Source organism: Ahaetulla prasina, chromosome 1 (assembly GCF_028640845.1).
Source record: "Ahaetulla prasina isolate Xishuangbanna chromosome 1, ASM2864084v1, whole genome shotgun sequence".
Classification (NCBI taxonomy): Eukaryota; Metazoa; Chordata; class Lepidosauria; order Squamata; family Colubridae; genus Ahaetulla; species Ahaetulla prasina.
The window spans coordinates 238,636,860-238,659,993 of NC_080539.1; the positions used below are offsets into that span (position 1 = coordinate 238,636,860).

The 23,134-nt window shown below is 41.8% G+C and overlaps 1 protein-coding gene across 2 annotated transcripts; it reads left to right on the forward strand.

Annotated features, from left to right (window-relative positions):
• Nucleotides 1–1,856: 1,856 nt before the first annotated feature.
• Nucleotides 1,857–17,526, forward strand: CXCR4 (C-X-C motif chemokine receptor 4). 2 transcript variants are annotated; one of them, XM_058193826.1, is made up of 2 exons: nucleotides 1,857–1,983; nucleotides 15,820–17,526. In XM_058193826.1, the coding sequence occupies exons 1-2, from the start codon at nucleotides 1,930–1,932 to the stop codon at nucleotides 16,879–16,881; spliced, it is 1,116 nt and encodes a 371-aa protein (XP_058049809.1). In that variant the 5' UTR covers nucleotides 1,857–1,929; the 3' UTR covers nucleotides 16,882–17,526. The 2 variants fall into 2 exon arrangements, with proteins under 2 accessions (XP_058049809.1, XP_058049819.1); XM_058193836.1 differs by lacking the exon at nucleotides 1,857–1,983 and adding an exon at nucleotides 10,902–11,002.
• Nucleotides 17,527–23,134: the final 5,608 nt, after the last annotated feature.

Consider the following 23,134-nt stretch of genomic DNA (forward strand, 5'->3'; position numbering starts at 1 on the left):
AGTACATTTTCACATCATGTATCAGTAGTATTTGCAATCCCAAATTGTAGTGATGGAGATTTGATAAATCCATGGAGAAATATCATGCAACTAAAAAGAAGTTGCAATTGCAGGATGGTATTTACTATTTAAGACATGTCATAGTTTCTCTGACCAGGTAGCAGACCGTGAAACTACACATTAGAAAACATGTGTGATTAGCATCCATCCACATATTTGGAAAATCATTCAATTACCTCTGATGATTAGGCATATTGGGTGAACTGAAGGGAAATATATTCAACATCTAAATGCACAGGTCTTCTATTCTGCATTAGGAGATCCTTGTTCTGATTTTCTATTTTCACACTCTAGATTTTTCTTAGAGTAGTCATTGTTATAGGTAAAGGTTCCCCTCGCACATACGTGCTAGTCGTTCCTGACTCTAGGGGGCGGTGCTCATCTCCATTTCAAAGCCAAAGAGCCAGCGCTGCCTGAAGACATCTCCTTGGTCATGTGGCCGGCATGACTCAACACCAAAGGTGCACAGAACGCTGTTATCTTCCCACCAAAGGTGGTCCCTATTTTTCTACTTGCATTTTTTACGTGCTTTCGAACTGCTAGGATGGCAGAAGCTGGGACAAGTAACGGGAACTCACCCCGTTACCCGGCACTAGGGATTCAAACCACTGAACTGCCGACCTTTCGATCGACAAGCTCAGTGTCTTACCTACTAAGTCACCGTGTCCTTTATAGTCATTGTTGTAGTACTGCATAATATGCGTCAACATCAAATCAGTTACAGTACATTATTACTCCATGCAGATTATGGAGCCCCATAAAAGGTTGGGGTTTTAGAAGTGAGTTCTCCAACGTTTAACTCAAAGAAGCTTTAGAGGAGTGTAAATGTGAAGATGAAAACCATTGCCACATCTGGTTAAGTAAGTTAACATTCTGGAACTTTCCAATCAGGGTGAAGTGATGACATAATTCAAGTAGTAACCCACTTCACTTTATCTTTTTAATCGTGATTTGATGGCAGTTCCAGAAAAAGTCCTGAAAAGTCATCCCACCTTGGCCCGTAGTGTAATCCTCAGAGATAAAATGGACAGCTTGTCCTGCTGCACAAATGGAGGCATGTTTGCCAGAGAGATTAACGGAGTAATCTTGCCAGTCAGTTCAGTCTAAAGTATCTTGTCAACGTCAGTTCAATTTAAACAAACAGTAAATTCTACTAGAGGCAGGCAGTTTCCTCCTCCCCAAATGTAAACACCGCCTAAAGGGAGTAAACAAGCCATAGTTGCAGAGGACTTTGAAACATAGACATGTCCATTTTCAATCAGTCCCTGTCACCAATTAGCTTACCACTTAGGGCACTTAAAACAGTATCATCCCATCTTACAGATGGAGGAATAAAGACATGGAGGTTATTGCTCTGCTAGAGATGACAAGGGGAAAGAAGCAAAAAGGAATGAGAGTTTTTGCTGCTAGACCATACAACATTACACAGGTTATTTAACAGCAGCGGTTTGGGCTGAGTTTATCTGGACAAGCAAAATCAGATTAAATGGGGACAGCAGGGGAGTGGAGGAAATTCTTCCTGCAACTTGGTCCGGATGGAAAGAATGAGGAAGTGTCAATTACTCCACCAGGCTGTTGCCAAAGAAGAAAGCTGGTCTAGACCATTGTTTTTTAACCTTGGCAATTTTAAGATGTGTGGACTTCAACTCCCAGAATTCTCCACCAGCACGGAAGTTGAAGTCCACACATCTTAATGTTGCCAAAGTTGAGAAACACTGGTCTTGGCACAGAAATCAACTATCCTCTCCAACTTCTATCTCTTAGCAAACATCTTCTCTAGCTGGAAGAGAGCAACATTAGAAGGAGCAAAGTCCCTCCACCGATTCACTTTCGACACCAGTCACCTTTGGCCATTTGTTTCCTTTTGGTATGATACAAGAATCGCCAATTTATGACTGCAGGACCCTGCTGGCATTGTATACAGTAAGTTGCCTGAGGCACCAACTTCCTTTGAATTCCTCCTCTCCTTTCATGGTTTCCCTTCAAGATGCTGTTATGAGATAGAGCGTCTCAATATGTCTCTTTGCCTGTTCGGTCCATTTTGGACGAAGCTTCTTTTGGGAACAGTAATAGTATAACAGAATTGGAAGTGGCCTTGGAAGTCTTCTAGTCCAACCTCCTGCTCAAGCAGGAGCCTTTATACCAGTGATGGCTAACCTCTTCCAGACTGAGTGCCCAAAGTGCGCGTGTGGGCCCAAATGCGTGTGGGCCTGCAATTACTGCAGGTTCGAGCCCGGCCCGAGGTTGACTCAGCCTTCCATCCTTTATAAGGTAGGTAAAATGAGGACCCAGATTGTTGGGGGGGCAATAAGTTGACTTTGTAAAAATATACAAATAGAATGAGACTATTGCCTTATACACTGTAAGCCGCCCTGAGTCTTCGGAGAAGGGCGGGGTATAAATGTAAACAAAAAAAAAATGCAATGCACGTGTGGACCCCATGCATGCAGCCCCTATGTGCCCCACCCTCTGCACATGCATGTGCGCCCCCAGCATGCCCCCCATGCAAATCTGTAAGGTAAATCTGTAAGGTAAACCTGTAAGGTAATATAAGGACATTATCTTACAGATGACCCCCCCACCCTGTTAAAGACCTTGGAGATTTCATATCAAATGCCAAAGCCCACTGCAACTACATCACAAAAAAGGCTTTAAGAGTTGTAAACCTAATTTTGCGTAGCTTCTTCTCCAGAAACACTACACTACTAACCAGAGTATATAAGACATTTGCTAGACCAATTCTTGAATACAGCTCACCTGTCTGGAACCCATACCTCATTTCAGACATTAATACAATTGAACGTGTCCAGAAATATTTTACAAGAAGAGTTCTCCACTCATCTGAATACAACAAAATACCTTATGCCACCAGACTTGAAATCTTGGGTTTAGAAAACTTAGAACTCCGCCACCTTCGACATGACCTGAGTTTAACTCATAGGATCATCTATTATATTGTCCTTCCTGTCGAAGACTACTTCAGCTTCAATTGCAACAATACACGAGCACACAATAGATTTAAGCTTAATGTTAACCGCTCCAATCTTGATTGCACAAAAATATGACTTCAGTAACAGAGCTGTTAATACTTGGAATACAGTACCAGACTCTGTGGTCTCTTCCCAAAATCCCCAAAGCTTTAATCAAAAACTGTCTACTATTGGCCTCACCCCATTCCTAAGAGGTCTGTAAGGGGCGTGCATAAGAGCACAAGTGTGCCTACCATTCCTGTCCTAATGTTCCCTTTCATTATATGCAATTAATATAGTTATTACATACTTATGCTTATATATATGCTTATATATCATATAGTTATTTCATGCTTATGCTTATATATACTGTTGTGATAAATAAATAAATAAAATAAATAAATAAAATAAAAATAAAAATAAACCCCTAATGAACCGTTGCGGCATTCATTTAACAATTACTGTGATTACCTTGTGATTGTGTTTGTTTTAATGACTGCTGAAAAAAGGTCATAAAATAAGATCAGTCATGTGGGTCACAATATATGATCGTCACAATTTACAACCATGATGGGGAGGCCCCATTATGGTTATAAACTGAGGACAACCTCTATTCCTTTTAGTTTCTTGTCTGTTCCCTTTGAAATTCAGACTCTTAAAACTGAATGAGAGAGAGAGAGAGAGAGAGAGATAAATGCAAATAAAAAGAGAGAGAGAGAGAGAGAGAGAGAGATTAGATAATTAAGTACCTTCCCAAATTACACAGAACTCTTAATTTCGTGGCTATATTGTTTATCCTTAATAAAAGTGTCTGTTCACTGAAAATTACTAAGAGAGTATATTCACATGCTAATAAAAAAAGGCTTTACAGTGTTGACATTACACTTGTCAATTACTACTCCTGCTCTACAGTAATTTCCCAGTCACCAAATATGCTTTACCTATTGCATACCACGGGGATCTAAGTCACCTTGACATGTCTTTGCAAAGCATCCTCAACAATGTACATGTTTCCTAAATATTCTTCCAGGCACCAGCTTCCCTGATAGAAAAAGTGTTGCTATTGCTACATTTTTCATTTCTTTAAAAAGAAAAAAAAAAGCAGTGGTTTAGTTAGGAAATCTGCTTCTCTCTGTTTTCAAGTGCATGCATAAATTGTGCAGTTGCCTTTTATGGTAATATTCTTACCGTGAAAGAATTTTAAATCAGTGTTTCACCTAGGTGCCAGCCAGCCAGCCAGCCGGCCGGCCAGAAAATCGTGGCCACAAAGATCATAGCCCATAAAGACTATTATCTTTGTAAGCAGATATGTATTAATATTCACATAAAAGTATCATCTTTGATTTAAACAAGAATCCTCACACGCAAATGCTTTTTCCTGCAGACAATTACCCTGCAGGAATCAATATTTTATGGAGGAGAGGGGGCATCACCCATGTGGCAACTGGTTCACCGTTTGTAGTATCTCACGATCATGTGACCACAATTTTTTTATTTTTTTAAAATCAGTTTCCAGTATTTACTTCTGATTTCCAGCAACAAACGCTCACGTTACAGCATGTATTTGCTTAATAACCATGAATAAAAATCATAAAATGTGATCCTGTCACATGGTGATCCAATTAATAACCACAACCATTTACAATCATAATTTCAGGAGCACAATCATATGTCGAGAACTACGGTATCTAGATTTTATAAAGGAGCTCAAGGCAGCACACATTGCTCTTCTATTTTTTGCTCAATAACTACCGAGAGAATAACCAGCCCAGTAAAAGGTGGAGTTAAACCTGCATCTCCTTCGTGCAGTCTAGTTAACAATTATCATGAGGGCAGGAGAGTCCGGTTGTCAAAACTATGCATCTCAGTGCAAATAAAAAAGATACAGAGCAGTCCATCTGGGTCATCATGACCATCTACATCAGTGGGCTCCAACCTTTTGGGCACCAGGGACCAGTTCTGTGGAGAGAGGTTTTTCCGAGGGTCAGAAGGGGTGTGGTTTTGTGTGCTTTCTGCACCCCACGGATGGGGCTTCGCTTTTTTGCAGGGCCTGGTTTCTGCCATGCTTCAGATTGGTGCTGGTCTATGGACCAGGGGTTGGGGACCCCCTGATCTAGATCAATGTTTCCCGACCTTAGCCATTTTAAGAGGTTTGGACTTCAATTCTCAGAATATCCCAGCCAGCATTGCTGGGAGTTAAAGTCCACACATGGCTAAGGTTTTTTTTTTTTAAATTTATTTATTTACATTTATATCCCGCCCTTCTCCGAAGATTCAGGGCGGCTTACATTGTGTAAGGCAATAGTCTCATTCTATTTGTATATTTATATACAAAGTCAACTTATTGCCCCCCCCCAACAATCTGGGTCCTCATTTTACCTACCTTATAAAGGATGGAAGGCTGAGTCAACCTTGGGCCTCGTGGGCCTCGAGCCTGCAGTAATTGCAGGCAGTTGTGTTTAATAACAGGCTATCTTACAGCCTGAGCCACACCGCAGCCCAATGATGTCCATATGTGAGGCTAAAAACCATAATCATGACAGTTTATTTCAATACAGGTAGTCCTTGAATTACAAGCAGTTCGTTCAGTGACCATTCAAAGTTACAACGGCACTGAAATAGTTATGACTTATGACTGTTTTTCACACTTACAATCGTTACAGCATCCCCATGATCATATGATCAAAATTCAAATGCTCGGCAACTGGTTCATATTTATGACGGTTGCGGTGTCCCAGGGTCATGTGATCAACTTTTGTGACCTTCTGACAATCAGAAGTCAAACAACCGGGTTACTATCTTAACAATTGGAATGATTCACTTCACAACTGTGGCAAGAAAAGTCGTAAAATGGGGCAAAACCAGGGGTGAAATGCTCCCGGTTCTCACCGGATCTCGCGATCTGGTAGCGATTGTGGCCTGTGGTTCGGTGATCCGGTAGCGATCGCCAAACTATCGGCAACACCTGCCACCCAGGTGTCCTTACTTCCTATTTTAACCAAGAAGTAATGTGTTTTTTACCTTCTGCGCATGCACATGCACAGGTCTGTGTGCGCATGTGATGCGCGTGTGCGCACGGTGTGTGGACTTCCAAGCCGGTAAGGAAGGTAAGTAGATTTCACCCCTGGGCAAAACTAACTTAACAAATGTCTCACTTAACAACATAAATGTTGGGCTCCACTGTGGTGGTAAATCGAGGATTAACTATATTGAACTTTTAATTCCTCTTTCTTCATTCACAGCCTACAGGAGTATGGATAGCTATCCCTTTAATAGGATTTTCTGTTTATTGATGTCGACAGTCGATTCTGTCGCCAGCATTAGTGTACCTGTAGCATTTTATATCCCATAAAATGAATAAAATGATAGAGTGTAAATGAATTCCTCTGCTTTGAAAGTTCCTCGTAAAAGCCTCGCATCACATAACTAAAGGCATATTTGCTTTTCTTAAGTTCAACAGCCAGTTTACCTGTGTGAGCAATGCCATTAAAGTGTCATTTTGTTTATCAGTGAGGGCCATCAGGTAAATTATTCAACAAGTATGCATTAATAACTCACAGATAAATGAAGCAATATTGGAAAGGCACTTAAAATTTCACACTAGAAATACTAAAAATTTTGCACATGTAGGCTTTACTGAAATATATAGCAAACAGACAGTTCACATTTCTACAATATAGTAATAAAGCATTTAATGTGAAACCTAAAATTGACAATTACTGCTTTCTCTGCTAACATTTGTTTCCCCCCCTCCCCTTCTTTAAGAAGGAGCTTTTGCTGGAATAGCCACTTCTTTTACTACTTTGGAAATCATTAACCCAATATTATTCTGCTCCTTCTCAAAAGGAGCCTTTCACATTATTTCCATACAGTCAGGATAACAAAAGACACCAGGCAGCTTAAAAAAGAATAAACACTCAAAGAATGCCTACAATCAATATATGTATATACAAATCTCATTAAGGGCTTACTGATTTTCAGAGAGTCTGGCACTCCAAAGGCCATAATCCACAAACACCTAGGAAACTCAAGGCCACTTAGAAGATGGAAGACACCAGGCCAAGAGTGCTGCATTAATCCCACTGACAATCAATACTTAGAAATCAAGGCATCCATGTCGGAAACATTAGCCAAATCATGCATGGAGCACCTGCTCCAGTCTCCAAACACAGTTCTTCAGATTCTCACAGGGATGGGAACATGTGTGCTTTTGGTGAAAATATTTTTTTCCTCATAAAAGGAAATGCATAGAGTTTCATCCAAAGCTATGGCTCTAAGCAAACTGATTTTAATCCTGAACTTAGAGGCCTTGGCTTCCATCTAAAAACTCTTTTCTCAAAGATTTCTGCCTGCAGGGTTTTTTTCATCTCAGGAATTGAAGCCCCTCTGACCTTATCTTATAGCTGGCTGAACATTTACTGTTGAATCCCAGCAGCTCAATGAACCAGCAAATAAGTGGATTAAAAGGGGATACCACCTTGACTTTACGCCCGCCCTGCAAGAAAAAAACCTGAACAAATAAGAAGATAAGGAAAATATCTTGGGTAATTGCTTGTGGCCCAGCGGCCAGAGGGCAAATGGAAAGGGCAGGAAAGTCTCAATATGTTCCTTTGCTCGGTAACCGATTTTAAGGCTTATTACCAATGATAAATAAGGTTTGGTTTAACTTGTCCCAAACAGGGGTCCTCCACAAGCATTGGATGGCAACTCCCAGAGTTCCCAATTATGTGGGGTTCAAGGCCCAGGGTTTGAAAGATAATAAACTGGGAAGTACCATTTTTAAGAGAGCCAGTTTGAAGTAATGCAGCAGTCCCCAATCTTTTTGGTACCAGGGATCCATTTTGTGGAAGACAATTTTTCCATGGACTGGGGAGTCAGGGCAGGGGTGAAATCCAGCACGTTCTGGAGAACCAGTAGTGGAAATTTTGAGTTCAGAGAACCGGTAGCAGAAATTTTGAGTAGTTAGGAGAACTGGCAAATGTCACCTCTGGCTGGCCCCAGAGTGTGGTGGGAATGAAGATTTTGCAGTATCCTTCCCTTGGAGTGGGGTGGGAATGGAGATTTTGCAGTATCCTTCCCCTGCCAAGCCCGCCAAGCCACACCCACAGAATCAGTAGTAAAAAAAAAATGGATTTCACCACTGGGTGGAGGGGGGGGGGAGAATGGTTTATGTTTCGGTCACTAGCCTGCCATTCACCTCCAGCTATGCAGCCCGATTCCTGACAGGCCACTGACCAGTACTGGTCCATGCCTCAGGGATTGGGAACCCATGGTGTACTAGTTGAGACATCAGGCTAGAAATTGGGAGACCCTGAGTTCTAGTCCAGCCATAGGTACAAAGCCAGTGGAGTGACCTTGAGCCACTTACCCTCTCTCAGCTCTAGAAAGGACGAAAGGGCAAATTATTTCTGAAATCTTTCCAAGAAAGCTGAAGCAGCTTGTCTAGGCGTTGCAGAAATAAAAATAAACTGACTCAAAGCCACATGCATACATAAGCACAGGCAGACACACAAACTCATGGCTGCTTTGGATAACTAATTTCAAATTGGGGTATTTCATCTAATCCATCTTAAACAGAATTGCTTTCCATCCTGCCAAACTTCTAAAATTCTGCAAATGATTTCCTTCCCACTGAAATTCATAGGCTTGAAGGTACAGTGCTGTATATAGCAACGGCCACAGCAGGAAGAAAACATCAGAAATTGCACAAAAAAAATAGTATGGAGGCAATCAGAAATTTATGCAATACACAGTATATGGAAAGCATGCAGCGAATGAACACAAGGCTCCCGGTGATTCTGCACAACTTTAAGCAGCACAACTAGCTTGGGCAAATGGTGGTGCCTACACTCCTTTACAAGGCAAATACAGGGAGTGCTACATTAAAAACAGTATGAAGAATTCTACTTTGGTTGAGCCCAAAAACAGAAATGCCCCCACTGGACCACAATACAGAATATTTTTCCATAAAAATGGAGAACAATTGGGGACTATCTTACTATGGTTGTGATTTGAAATTAACAAGTTTCTTCGGTAGTATTTGGAATTGCAGTTTGGAATTGCGAAGTGCGTGCATGATGCGAACCAATGGCAACACCAGTTGAAACCCCCAATGAATTACACGCATGCTTACGCAGAAGTCTCACTATTTATCTGGCGAATATGAAATCAGTGTATAGAGCAATCAGTACTTTTCCAGGGTATGCCACAACATACAACAATCAAGAGATTGTCCATTAGGGAAACCCAGAAAATTACAGAAGGCTAATTGCTTAAAAAAGCATTAAGAGTTGTTAACTTAATCTTGCGTAGTTTCTTCTCCGGTAATGTTGAATTGCAAACTGGGGCATACAAAATTTTTGCCAGACCAATTCTTGAATACAGCTCATCTGTCTAGAACCCACACTGCATATCGGACATTCATACAATTGAACGAGCCCAGAGATATTTCACAAGAAGAGTCCTCCACTCCTCTGCTCGCAACAAAATACCTTATGCCACCAGACTCGAAATTTTGGGCTTAGACAACTTAGAACTTCGCCATCTTCAGTCTGATCTAAGCATAGTACATAAAATCATCTGCTACCAGCCAACGAATACTTCAGCTTCAACCAAAACAATACAAGAGCACACAATAGTTACAAACTCAAGGTAAACCGATCCAAAACTACACTGCAGAAAATACGACTTCAGTAACAGAGTGGTCAATGCCTGGAATGCCCTACCAGACTCTGTGGCTTCTTCCCCAAATCCCAAAAACTTTAACCTTAGACTGTCTACTGTAGACCTCACCCAATTCCTAAGAGGTCTGTAAGGGGCATGCATAAGCACACCAGCGTGCCTACTGTCCCTGTCCTAATGTTTTCTAGTAGGTCTAAATCTGAAGTGAGCAACTATGGGCCCCTCTACGGAGTATCGCTGCGGACAACAGTTGGCTGAGGAATTCTGGGAGCTGAAGTCCACAGATCATAAAGGGGTCAGAGTTGCCCACCCCTGGTCCAGATAAAAAACAGCAAAGGAGTTCTTGCGACAGCAAGATTCAAGAGCAGGATCTGCTGCAACAAAAACTAAAGCTGTCCCAGTGAACGTGTGTGTGTGTGTGTAACCATCTGCCAGGACAAGTAGAAACACAACCTGCATATAATATGCAGAAGCAGACAATGCAATTTGATAGCAAGGGCGGAAAAAAAAACCTCAGAGTAGGCAGTCATTGTCTTCAGAAACAGGAGCGTTTGTGGCTGCCCGTTTTAGAAGTAAGGAGCAAACTCAACGAGAAAGTTACTGGAGGCGTAAAGGAGTTCAAAACTTGACTAGAATTTGCAGCGTAATTTTCCAAAGTCTGGTTTAGATTCCTTGTTTGCATCTCTGAGAAAAACTGCGTACCATGTAAGAGCCTGAAGCTAAGATTTGGGTTCTTACAAAACGGAATCCCCTTAAATCAAACTTTATTTGACTCATTTCAGGCATTGTTCCTTTCCTTTTCCTTTTTTTTCCTTTTCTTTTTGCTATTAGCTATTTATCATATTAGAGCACGTGGCCCCAGGACTCTCCTCGAGATGCCTCAAAACGCACAATTGCACGACAGAAAAGAGCAGCCTCCACCCACTCCCAGCGCAAGAAAGCAAAACTAAAGGGTGGGGGGGATCGGAGATTCCCATCTCCACAGCTGCAGGTCACAAAACAGGTAGCTCGGCGCATGCTCGGGGTATCGGGTTGTGGGGGTTTTGTTGGTGTTTTGTTTTTTTTTGTGAACGATCTGTCAATCACTCCCCTTCCCCCTCAGCCTCCCAAGTCCAGACTTGGGCGGAGCCGCCGGCAGCTTTGCGGGCCGGCTCTAAAGAGGGGGGCCGCTTTATAAGGGACGCGGGTAGCTCTGGGACGAGAACTTTTTGGCTGTGAGTGGTGTTGCGGCTGCTGGCGAGGTGCATAAGCGGAGCCTGCTGCCGGGGAGCGCTCGAGCAATGGATGCGGACGTAAGGAGACAGCTGACGTTTGCCCAGGGAGCAATGAATGAATGAATGGATGGATGGATGTAGCGCCTGGTTAGAGGTTCCTAAATATCGGGATGTGCTTTCTCGCGATCTCGCAAAGCTCTTTGGGGAGAGCGGGACAAGGACACGCGCAACCGTGGGGTTTTTCTCTTCTTTAGATTACAAGACTCTTCTTTAGATTACAAGACGTGTAGCGGCTCTCTTTCCAGGTCAGATGAGAGTTCCAGGCTGACGTTTACTAGATCTATCTAATCAGAGACCCACACAATATAATAATAATCATCATCATCATCATCTACTTTTGCTCAAAGCGGGGTGAATCTTTGCAGCTGTGCCGACTCGCAGAGGTGCCGTTTTAAAAAGCCGACCGGGCCGTTGGATCCGAATTGCACCTTGTAGTAAGCCCTCTCCTATAGGTATTGGAAGCGGACGCCCTCTCCCCTTGCTTTGAATTGGGGTGGGGTGGGGAGTTTCTTGCCCCGAACTCACGGGGTCGTTGCGCTCTCTCAACTTGTGGAAGAGCGGCTTGCAGGCTCCTCGCGGAGAGGAGCGCCTTTGAAAGCAGCGCGCACGGCTGCGTGAAAGTGCGTGGGGTCGGGCGAGGGACGGTCCTGGTTTGTAGACGGGGAATAGGCGGTGTCTGTTATTAAGCTTCGATTTTGCTTTCCTTGATCTCCCTCATGCACATACACACACACACACACACACACAATCCCTGGGATCTTAAAAAAAAAAAAAACTCGCCGGGCTTGGAACACGGTGAGAGAAACTTGGCGGAATCTTTTGGCTGCCTTAGAAAGCGCGATTGACTAATATCAAAACCTTGAATGAGAAAAAGTTTTAAGACGTTGGGTCCTGCCGTTTTCGGACGTTTCCGAGCAGTGCCTTGACTCATGCAGTTTCTTGCTTTTGTCATTAAGTAGAGCTCAGAATGTTTTTTTTTTAAAGAGTTTTTATGTACAAGGCAAACAAGGGTGGATTTTTTTCCCCCTCCTAGAGTCTCTAGAGTGAAAGGGGGGGGGAATGTTTGGTCTATGACCAAAGTAAAAACCAAAAAAGAAAATGCTTGGTCTATCAGCGAAGTATATAGGACATCTTGACCACCGAAATGTTTATGGATAGTGGCATATTTTTCAGCAACTTGCGGGAAGCATGAGAATCAAACAGCAAGGCTCTTTCCATAAAGTGGAGAGATAAGCCCTGGGTTCAGGAAAACTTTTTGAGGACGCTTAGAAACCCCTGCATAGGTTTCGTGCCCTTTTAATTTCTACTCGAATGCGTGGGAATGTGGAGGCTGGTCCCGTTTCAGCTGAGAAAAGTATCGCTTTTGTACCCTGGATGGGAGAATCCTCCGCGGAGCCAGAAGGCGGCCGGCCTGAATAGAGAGAGTCTCTGTTTTGAAAGTGTTGTCGAGCCCTTTTGTAGAAGAGCCCCAGAGCAAAGAAAGGACAGTCTCTCTGCAAGGCAAGAGGGAGGAGGAGGAGGAGGAGAACAAGGAGGCGGTGGCCAGGTGACTACTCCCTTTCACGCCTTTCAAACGGCTGGTGGTTTCCTGAGGTTGCACTTCTCTTTTTTTTCCCCCCATCTGTTGCCTTGCTAAATTGAAACTGCTCCCTCCTTTATTGTTCTGACGGGTTAGGGTTAGGCAAAAGGATCTGAGAAAGAAGCTTGCTGGCGGGAGAATTTGAATGAGCAAACTTGGGCTCTTTCCAAAGCTCTTGCCATACCCTGTTTTTTGTTGGTTTGCCATTTCTAAACTTACAGAATCGTTTATGCTGTTGATGGACCACTTATAAGTCTTATAAGCTGCTCAGAATCACCTAGAACTATAAAATGGGCAGCATATAAATTTAATAAATAAAGTCTCACAGTTGTTTTGGTTTGGCATATTATTCAAGGCTGATAAAGAAGGCCAGTGAACTCTAAGGCTTGCTTACTTCACCCCCACTTTGTGTTTGGATTTATTTTATTTTTTTTATGAACCAACCTCTTTGCCTTGGGAGTCAGCCTGGTCAAGAAGTCCTAGCACAGAGTTCTTCAAACTTGGCAGCTTTAAGACTTGTGGACTTCAACTCCCAGAATTCTCTAGCCAGCTATGCTATGCTGGCTGGAGAATTCTGGGAGTTGAAGTCCGCAAGTCTTAAAGCTGCCAAGTTTGAAGACCTCTGTCACATTATTTGCCTCCAAGGAGGGGAAAATATGGAAGAAGTGATTCTTTATTGTTCAGGCCCCCAGATCTAAGAAAATATTTTCACTATCAGGCTCTTGATGTCTGATTCAACTGAAAATAATTTTTCTAAGCAATATCCTCCCAGGGTCTTCTTTAACAGGATTGTTGAAATGAAAGGATTAGATTTTTAACATCTTCTTTATACTTTAGGACCCTGTTATACAAGTAGTCCTTGTTTAGCAGCTGCCTCATTTGGTGACCATTTGCAGATGTGACAGTGATTTTAAAAAGTGGCTTTATGACCAGTCCTGTCATTTATGAGCTATGCAGTCTGTAAAGCAAAGTGGCAAGCTAACTTAGCAACCACTTTGCTTAACAACAGAATTGCTAGTCTCAATTATGGTCACTAAAGGAGGACTAGCTGTAAAGGGGTAGAGACTACTTCGGTTTCTTTCTAATGGGTTTCTTTTGAACCAATGAGAAGGTAATTCTTTTCTCTGATAATACAAGAAGCTTGCAGGTTGGCTGTTTACAAAACTGCCTCCTGAATCCTTATTAGTTTGTAAATCAACCATTGCAGTCATGAGCTTCCATTCCTACTTTAATTCTTACTTCATAAGACTACAATAAATATAGTAGAGATGTGTACGAATTGATAAAATGTGTTTTGCTTCGTGTATTAGAACATTTCAACCCCTATTTTGGGCAGACCGGGCTAAAGTAAAACTTAGTACAATTTGGAAAATTGTAAGAAAAACTGGAAATGGCTTATGGGTAACTGAGCCAGTTTAGCTTAGTGGTTTAAGCACCAGGATAGAAAATCAGGAGACTCTGAGTTCTAGTCCCACCTCAGGCAACAAGTCGGCTGAGTGACTTCGGCCCAGTCATTCTCTCTCAGTCCAAATCACCTACTGGGGTTGGTGTGGGAAAAATAGAAGGAGGAAGATTTGTTGGATATGTTCACCAGCTTGAGTTATTTGTAAAAAAATAATAAAGGTGGGATACAAACAAACAAACACTAGGGCACCTCTACTCTCTTTTTCTTTCTCAGAATGGCCTGTGCTGCAGCCCACTTGCTAATCTTTTCAGGATCTTATTTCCTACTTCAAGTCCTTCATCTACCTTTTTTTCTTATCTTCCCAGCAGCATCCTTCCTCTAACTTCCACTTAGCTCAGGGGTCTCCAACCTTGGCAACTTTAAGACTTGTGGAGCTTTGCTGACTGAGGAACTCTGGGAGCTGAAGTCCACAAGTCTTAAAGTTGGAGACCCCTGACTTACCTGATCCTAGTTTTGCATTTTTCCCCCCTCCTGTCTCCCATCTAGAAAATTTCTTCTGAGATGAAGCACACATGTTTTGGTCTTCCGCATGAACCATCCATTACTGCTGCTTCTCCACATGGAATTGTCTCTGCACAAAGCATCTTGTTCATTTGTTTGTTTGTTTTGCATTATTTTCTATTAGATTTTTATCCCACCTTTACAGGTAGTCCTTGACTTACAACACTTTGTTTAGTGACCGTTTGAAGTTACATAACGGCACTGAAAAAAGTGACTTAAAACAATTTTTCACACTTAACGACAGTTGCCACCATCCCCATGATCATGTGATCAGAATTGAGCCGCTTGGCAGCTGACTCATGATTATAATGGTTGCAGTGTCCCGGGGATATGTGATCCCTTTCTGTGACCTGACAAAGTCAGTGGGGAAGCCAGATTCACTTAACAACTGTGTTACTAACATAACAACTGCAGTGATTCACTTAACAACTGTGGCAAAAAAGGTCATAAAATGGGGGAAAACTCACGTAACAAATGTCTCGCTTAGCAGCAGAAATTTTGGACTCAATTGTGGCCATAAGTCAAGGACACCTGTATTACTTTATGAATAACTCAAGGCGGTAAACATACCTAATATTCCACCCTCCTATTGTTCCCCACAATAACCTGCATGTTTTTACAGAATGATTTTCAAAGCTGAAACCACATCTAGAAGCATCCATTGTATAGGGTTTTTTTTTTTATAAATTCCTGCAAAGATCCATTTTCTAATCATCAAATTTGAATAGAAAAATGCGATGCATCTATGGCCAGGCATTCAGATAACTCCTTGAAGCAATCATTGGAAAGCAGCGATTGATCTGGTTATATATTTTCGGTGGAACTAAAATACGTATCTGTACAGTTGTTGCCCTTCACTTTCATTGAATGTGATTTGTGTGTGTTTTCTTATGTTTGAAAAGTCCTCCAGGGAGTTGAGATGTGTATGTTGGAATGAATGTGTTGAAAATGTAACATTTCTGATCACCTCTTTGCTTCTCATCTGATGATTGCCAGCCGTTGTATTACAGCAGAAGTCTTCACACTTGGCAACTTGTAAGACTTGTGGACCTCAATTTCCAGAATTCCCCAGCCAGTATAGCTATGCTGGTTGGGGAATTCTGAGAGCTGAAGCCCACATGTCTTAAAAGTTACCAAGTTTGGAGATCCCTGCATTAAGAGGCAAATATTTTAAATAATACTGAAGCATGATTCAGTGCTGATTCTTTGCTTGCCGCTGAATCGGTCTTTTAAGATTTGCCTGCCTTTGTTTCCCACTTTCTAATTTTTGCTTTCTTTTGTCATTTACAGAGGTTTTCTTCTGAACCTTTTATATTGATCGATAACAATACTGGCGAGCCAGGCTCTGGAGAAGAAGATAACTTCACAGGGCTATGCTTCGAAGAGGAAAACGAAGATTTCAACCGAATCTTCTTACCCACCATCTTCTCCATCATTTTTTTGACAGGAATTGTTGGCAATGGCTTGGTGATTGTTGTCATGGGTTTCCAGAAGAAGCTGAAGAGCATAACTGACAAGTATAGAGTCCATCTTTCAGTAGCTGATCTCCTCTTTGTCATCAGTTTGCCCTTCTGGTCTGTGGATGCTGTGATAAACTGGTACTTTGGGGAAGTCTTGTGTAAAATTGTTCACATTATTTACACTGTCAATTTATACAGCAGTGTCCTAATCCTGGCCTTCATCAGCTTAGATCGGTACTTGGCGATTGTACATGCAACCAACAGTCAGAGAGCTCGGAAATTGTTAGCCAAAAGGATTGTCTACATCGGTGTTTGGCTGCCAGCTGTGCTGTTGACTATACCCGACATTATGTTTGCTCGTGTTATTGAAATTGGTGAAAAATATATGTGCCAGCGATTTTACACTAACCAGTCCTGGCAGATTCCCTTCCAATTCCAGCAAATTTTAGTAGGCCTCGTCTTGCCTGGCCTTATCATACTGACTTGTTACTGCATTATAATTTCTAAGCTGTCAAAATCAAAGGGTCACCAGAAACGTAAAGCTTTGAAGACAACCGTCATCCTGATTGTGGCCTTCTTTGCCTGCTGGCTACCATACTACATTGTTCTCACCATAGACACTTTCATCCTCCTCCGGTACATCAAGAGAGGCTGCAGTTTTGAAATACTGGTGCGTAAGTGGACCACCATTACTGAAAGCCTGGCGTACTTTCACTGTTGTCTGAATCCCATCCTATATGCTTTTCTGGGTGCCAAATTCAAGACATCAGCTCAAAATGCACTCACCTCCGTCAGCAGGGGATCAAGCCTTAAGATCCTGTCCAAAGGCAAGCGTGCAGGACATTCTTCTGTTTCAACAGAATCGGAGTCTTCCAGCTTCCATTCCAGCTAACATAATTTCCTGTTTTCTTTAATGCCTGTAATGAGGTGGGACTTAACAAACATACAGGCTCGTTTGTACATACTGTATAGTCGCTCACAAGATTTTGGAGGGGGGAAATAACCCTTCAAGATAATATACGAGTTTATTCCCAATTGGAATATTTTGTTTCCTATTAGTTTTCTGTGGAAATCGATGGACTTATTTATAAAAAAAAATATTAAAACCTTTTACATGTTGATGAGTGTGTTTCTGGGCAGGGCCTAAAAATGTTAGGTGGCAAAGTTGTATTGCTTGTGTGCCTAGTTCTGCAGATAATGACTTTAAACACTTCTAGATAGTAGCATTGTTGATGTGCACAAGCTGTTTGTACATAAAAGAATGCTTCTAAGAAATTCGTTGAAAGACTGTATAATCATTATGGATATTTAGGATTTCTTTGCCCAGATTGTGGAAAATGTTTTGTTTTATACTACTTCAGTGGTAGGCAGTGAATATAATCCCCATCTTTCCAGAGGAAACATCAAAATACAAAATACATGGATTTGAATGTGGCTGGATTGCATCCAGCGGCACTTAACAACCAAAGTACCTTCAGGCAGGTGCCTTTTAATTTTGCTGATCGCTGCCGTTATAAAGTTGCCAATAAAAAATGTGAAGAAAATTCTGCGTTATCATTGTGAGTTTTCTGCCCTTGTCGTTTGCCTACTTTTGATTCTACTTTTCTCCATTTTTGAATTTATAGAAAAGAACGGATAGGTTATTATGCAATCCAGATTGAGGATTCTTTGATCTGTAGTGCACATTGGGGTTTTCTTATATGTTTCATAGACCAAATCAAGATTTCAGTAAACCTTGTGCAAATCTGTGTTTTCCTTCACGTAGATAGGATTCATCTGCAACAAGAATCAAAAAAACAAAGTAGGATTCCTTGGAAAACAAACAACTGTTTTGCCTTCTTGTGTTCTTAGAGCAAGCTGAATGAAGCCTGTGGTAAAAACAAGTGCTTCATAGATACATTTATGGGATTCATTATCACTGGCTGGACAATGAAGCAAAATGCTAAAATAGAAATGCTTAATTCTATCCAACAGGGTTTGTTCGTATGTTTTGTGCCTTTAAGTTAGTGTTGACGCCTGGTGTTCATCTAAACTAGTCTGCAGTTTTCTAGGCAAGGTTTTTCAAAAGTGGTTTGCCATTGCTTCCTTCCTCGGGCTGAGAGAAAATGACTGGCCCAAGGTCACTCAGCTGGATTCGTGCCAAAGGTGGAAGTGGTTCATCATCTCATAGTTTTCAGTATGATGCCTTAACCACTAAACCAAGCTGTCTGTTTGCTATGACTTCCACATCCCAGGGTAAGGTTAGGTCAAGGTCCACTTTGTAAATTATGACAAAATGAACTGAAATATACTTCGGTGTAGGGGTTAAGGCATCAGGCTAAAAAGTGGGAGTCTATGAGTTCTAATCCCACTTTAGGTGCAAAGCAAGCTGGTGACCTTGGACCAGTAATTTTTAGCCCTAGGAAGGAGGCAATGATAAACCACTTACAAAAATTCTTGCCAAGAAACATCCAGAGAGACTCTGAGAAACAAACATGATCGAATGGAAAAAAAAAACAGCAAATTATGTAGCAGTAATTAAACAACTGGTCATCACCTAGCTCCGTGATAGCGAACCTATGGCATGCATGCCGGAAATGGCATCCAGAGCCATCTTTGTTAGAACAATTAATCAGTGGAACAACTTGCCTCCAGAAGTTGTGAATGCACCAACACTGGAAGTTTTTAAAAAGATATTGGATAATCATTTGTATGAAGTGGTGTAGGCAGGCAGTTGGACTAGAAGACCTCCAAGTCTCTTCCAACTCTGTTATTCTGTTATTCTCTTAGCACGCGAGCCATTGCCCATTGCTCTTCCGTGTTCCTGTTTGCCTGCCAGTTGGTCTTCATGCACGCGAGAGTGCCAGAAACCAGAAGAGAAGCCGCCCAGTGCGCATGCGCACACCGGGTGGCTCTCTTCTGGTTTCTGGCGTGCCCATGCGCACCGGCCACCTGGTGTTCCAGTTTCTGGTGTGCATGCGTGCGTGAAGACCAGCTGGCCGATGCGCATGCACACACCGGAAACTGGAAGATCATCTTCCCAGCTCCCACAAGCACACCAGGTGGCTGTTCTTCCAGTTTCCAGCACACTCATGTACACCGGCCAGCTGGTCTTCGCACGTGCATGCGCACCAGAAACCGGAAGACCAGGTCAGTGGACATGCACGTGCCAGAAACCAGAAGAGTAGCCTCCCAGTGAACGCATGCGCACCGTCCGCCTGGTCTGGTTTCCGGCATGCACGCGCTCCCATTTCGGTACTTGGTGCCGAAAAGATTCACCAACACTGACCTAGCTAGCTCATCCGGAAACCAACGTTAATAGAGGATTGCTATAAATTCTAATCCCCCTGTATTCTGCATTCAGTGAAACCTACTCATATTCTCGGCCTATACTCAGGTGACACTATAGAACTAATCAGTTCTTCAGCCTAACCTATCTCACAGGTGATAGGCTGCAAATGTCTTTCTGAACTTCCTTGGGGGGAAAAAACAGGATAGAAATGTAATAAAGTAATCACTGACTTGGATTCATGAACCATCTTTGAAAGTAAATTTGTTTTAGAATAATGCTCTCATTTTTGTGTAATAGAACTATTCTTTTTTCATGAGGAAAATCATTTTCCTCCTGACAACACAATTTCGGCATCTAAAAAGGCTTGGCTTTCACAGCCACTCTTACATCTTAGAACTAATTCAAATCAGCGATAGCATCTTGGAAGAAAAAAAAAATCTAAACTTTATCTATACCAGCACTGAGATATTTTATTGTTACCCATGTTTAACCCATTTTATGGTAAGATCAGCTTGTGGTTCTGTTTGTATTAATTCCGATATGAGCAGTTCAAATTAAATCATAGGCCCATTTCTAAAATTAGATTGTAACATATTGAAAAAGTTTGGCAAAGAACTAATGGATCCTTCCATTAGATCAGAGCAACAAAGGTTAAGAGGCTACCAATTGTCATATTCATCAGTGAAAGCTCCTTATGATTGTCAGCCAGAAAACCCCTTTTCTGTGGAAATAGCCATTGAGGCAGAAAAGTGAGAGATGGCCGGAGTGTTCCAAAAACTATTCTCTCTTGCAAGAGATGTTACACATCCACTCACAGACCCTCAAAGGTTTATTGTTTGAGATAAAAGATAATATTGGTTACCCTCCTTCTGTTCCACATACCAAAGCCTAGAGAATAATGGCTATATGTTACAGTCCTCACTTAATGTTTGGTAACTAACTGACCATTTGAAGTTTCAATGAACACATCAGCTCCCCCCACCCCAAGGTACTCATGATTCAATTCCGGAGTTCTAATGTCAGTGCACATATCCCATGGTCATATGACTCACATTTTGGCCACTTGGGAACCGGCTCACGATTACGGTGGGTTGCACTGTTCCATGGTCACATGACATGATTCATGATGGTTTTTGTCAGAAACCACCCTTTTTGGCACAGAAACATCAATAGGAATGCACTGATTTGCTTAACCACAGCATTCACGTAACAACTGCTAAGTTCACTTAATGACTGCCACAAAAAAGTTGTAAAATCAGTTCTATCACACAGGTACCTCGAACTTATGACCATCATGATGTACAACAGGAATTCCAGGCTCTGTTATGGTTGTAAGTTGAGGACTGTAGTTCAACATTGCAACAGATCAGGATTCTCTACAGCAGTGATGGCTAACCTTACAGTGGGCCAAAAGCAGGGGGAGTGCGAGGGGGTCGTATGCGTGCGTGCCCACACCCATAATTCAATGCTCCATCATGCCCCGCCCTACCCTGACGCATGTGCGCACGACCCCCTCCCCCGGCACTCCCTCCACTTTTGACATGTGATGGCCTGTTGGGCCCGGTAGGCCTGTTTTTCACCCTCCCCAGGCTCCAGGGGCATTCTAGGAGCCTGGGGAAGGCAAAAACGGCCTTCCCCATCCCCCTGGAGGCCCTCTGGAGGCCAGAAGCAGCCCTTTTCCCGACTGTTGGTGGGTCCGGAAGGCCCAAAAATCACCTGGAGCTGAGCTAGGGCAATGCTTTCATGCTCACAGATATGTCTCCACGTGGCACCTTTGGCATGCATGCCATAGGTTCGCCATCACAGCTCTACAGCATTAGAAAAATTACTGAATAGCTCAAGAGAATTCAAGGTATATATAGCATCTGTTCTCCCAAATCTGTGCTTTTCCCTCTAGAATTAGCAGCCACCTCATTCTGCTGAAGAGTAGAGTCTAAAATGGCATAGAGTTTAAGCAGGCAGATTAGATGAGAACGACTGAACGACAGTAACCAACCTGTTGACAAATGTGGCTTTTGTTTTCCTAAAGTGAAGAGAAGAACCATCACACTATCACTAAATACAGCATGCTAGCAAGTCAAGGAGACTCTAGTAAAACCCTGGATACGAGAGAGCAATGGCCTCAGAAGTGTGTCTTCTAAGATTATTCTCTGGCACCCAACTGTTCAAGCTGCAAAGGAGAAGATACTTTGAATACTAATGAAATTTTGAGAAAACACTATATCTAGAGGACTTGGCTGAGAAAAACTGAATTATAATTTCCCAAACTCAATAGTTGACATGAAAGACTCATTCCATGCAATAGATATTTCTGTTTCAAAGGGAAATTTATGACTCAGTTGAAATGAAAACTCTTAAATCAACACAAATGGAATTTGATTTTTAAAAAAAAAAGTTTCATTGATCACATCGATGTTAAGGACAGGCACTTCATAAGCTGTGATTTGTATTCCTAGATTCATCTTTGTCCAAGATGTTAACACAAATGTTTGGGACAAGAGAGATAGCGTGTGATTGCATCAAAAATAATCCACTTTCTCCTTCAAATTGGTTAGAGGAATATTACCTCAGCTGAAAACAGTGTTGAGTTCTTTTAGATAATGGCACAATCCATCTATAGGTTCCAGAAAAAAAACATTTTTATAAGTAGAGGTCAAATATATAATAAGCACTATTACTTCTAATAGAGAAATGTCCTCAAAAAATTAAAAAGTATGTTATTAAGTAAGTATGTTTTTATTTCCATTTTTTTTCAAGAACCTGAGACTGCCTTTTATATTTATTTGCACAATTCTGTATTGTAAATTACTGCAAGTTCTTGCACGTCTCTCAAGCCATATGCCACACTGCTGACATACAAGTAGTTCTTGACGTATGACTGTTATTGAGCCTGGCAATTATGGTCATAAGTCATGATGGTCATAAATTGGGTGATCTGCAGTCATTAAATGAATGCTGCAGTTGATAAGCAAACGCTGCGTTCATTAAGTGAATCCACTGTTCTTTATTGCATTTTTTCTGGAAGATGCTAGAAGTTAGCAGGGATTTTTCGGATCGTAAATTGCAGTCACATGACTGCAGAGTGCTGCAAACAGCCATAAATGCAGACCGGTTTACGAGCATCCAAAATGTCATGAAACCGCGGGGGGGGGGGAGCGGAATTCATAACTTTGGAACAAGGACATAAGCAGTGGTGGGTTTCCAATATTCTTACCGTTGATTCACACCCCGGTCAGCACTTCTTTACTCTCCTACCATCAGGCAGGAGATATAATGCATAGCCAGCCGAACAAACAGACCGCAAAATAGCTTTTATCCATGATCCAAGATCATTTTAATTTTTTGAGGGGAAGGGCAAAATAAATGTCATGGAATAAAACTAAGATAGGTGAGAAATGAAAATAATTAAATTATAATTGTTTACTTCTGATGTCCAGTTTGATTAAGAAATAAACTGATTAGACTACAAGCTATGTACAATCCATCCTAATCATACAGCCTACTGAAACCGTTAAAAATAAATCCCAAAATTATATATAATAATAATAATAATAATAATAATAATAATAATAATAATGATGATGATGATGATGATGATGATGATGATGATGATAATATCAGAGTTGGAAGGGACCTTGGAGTTTCTTCTAGTCCAATCCCCTGCCCAGGCAGGAAACCCTACATCATTTCAGACAAATGGCTATCCAACATTTTCTTAAAAATTTCCAGTGTTGGAGCATTCACAACTTCTGCAGGCAAGTTGTTCCACTTATTGATTGTTCTAACTGTCAGAAAATTTCTCCTTAGTTCTTAGTTGCTTCTCTCCTTGATTAGTTTCCACCTATTGCTTCTTGTTCTACCCTCAGGTGCTTTG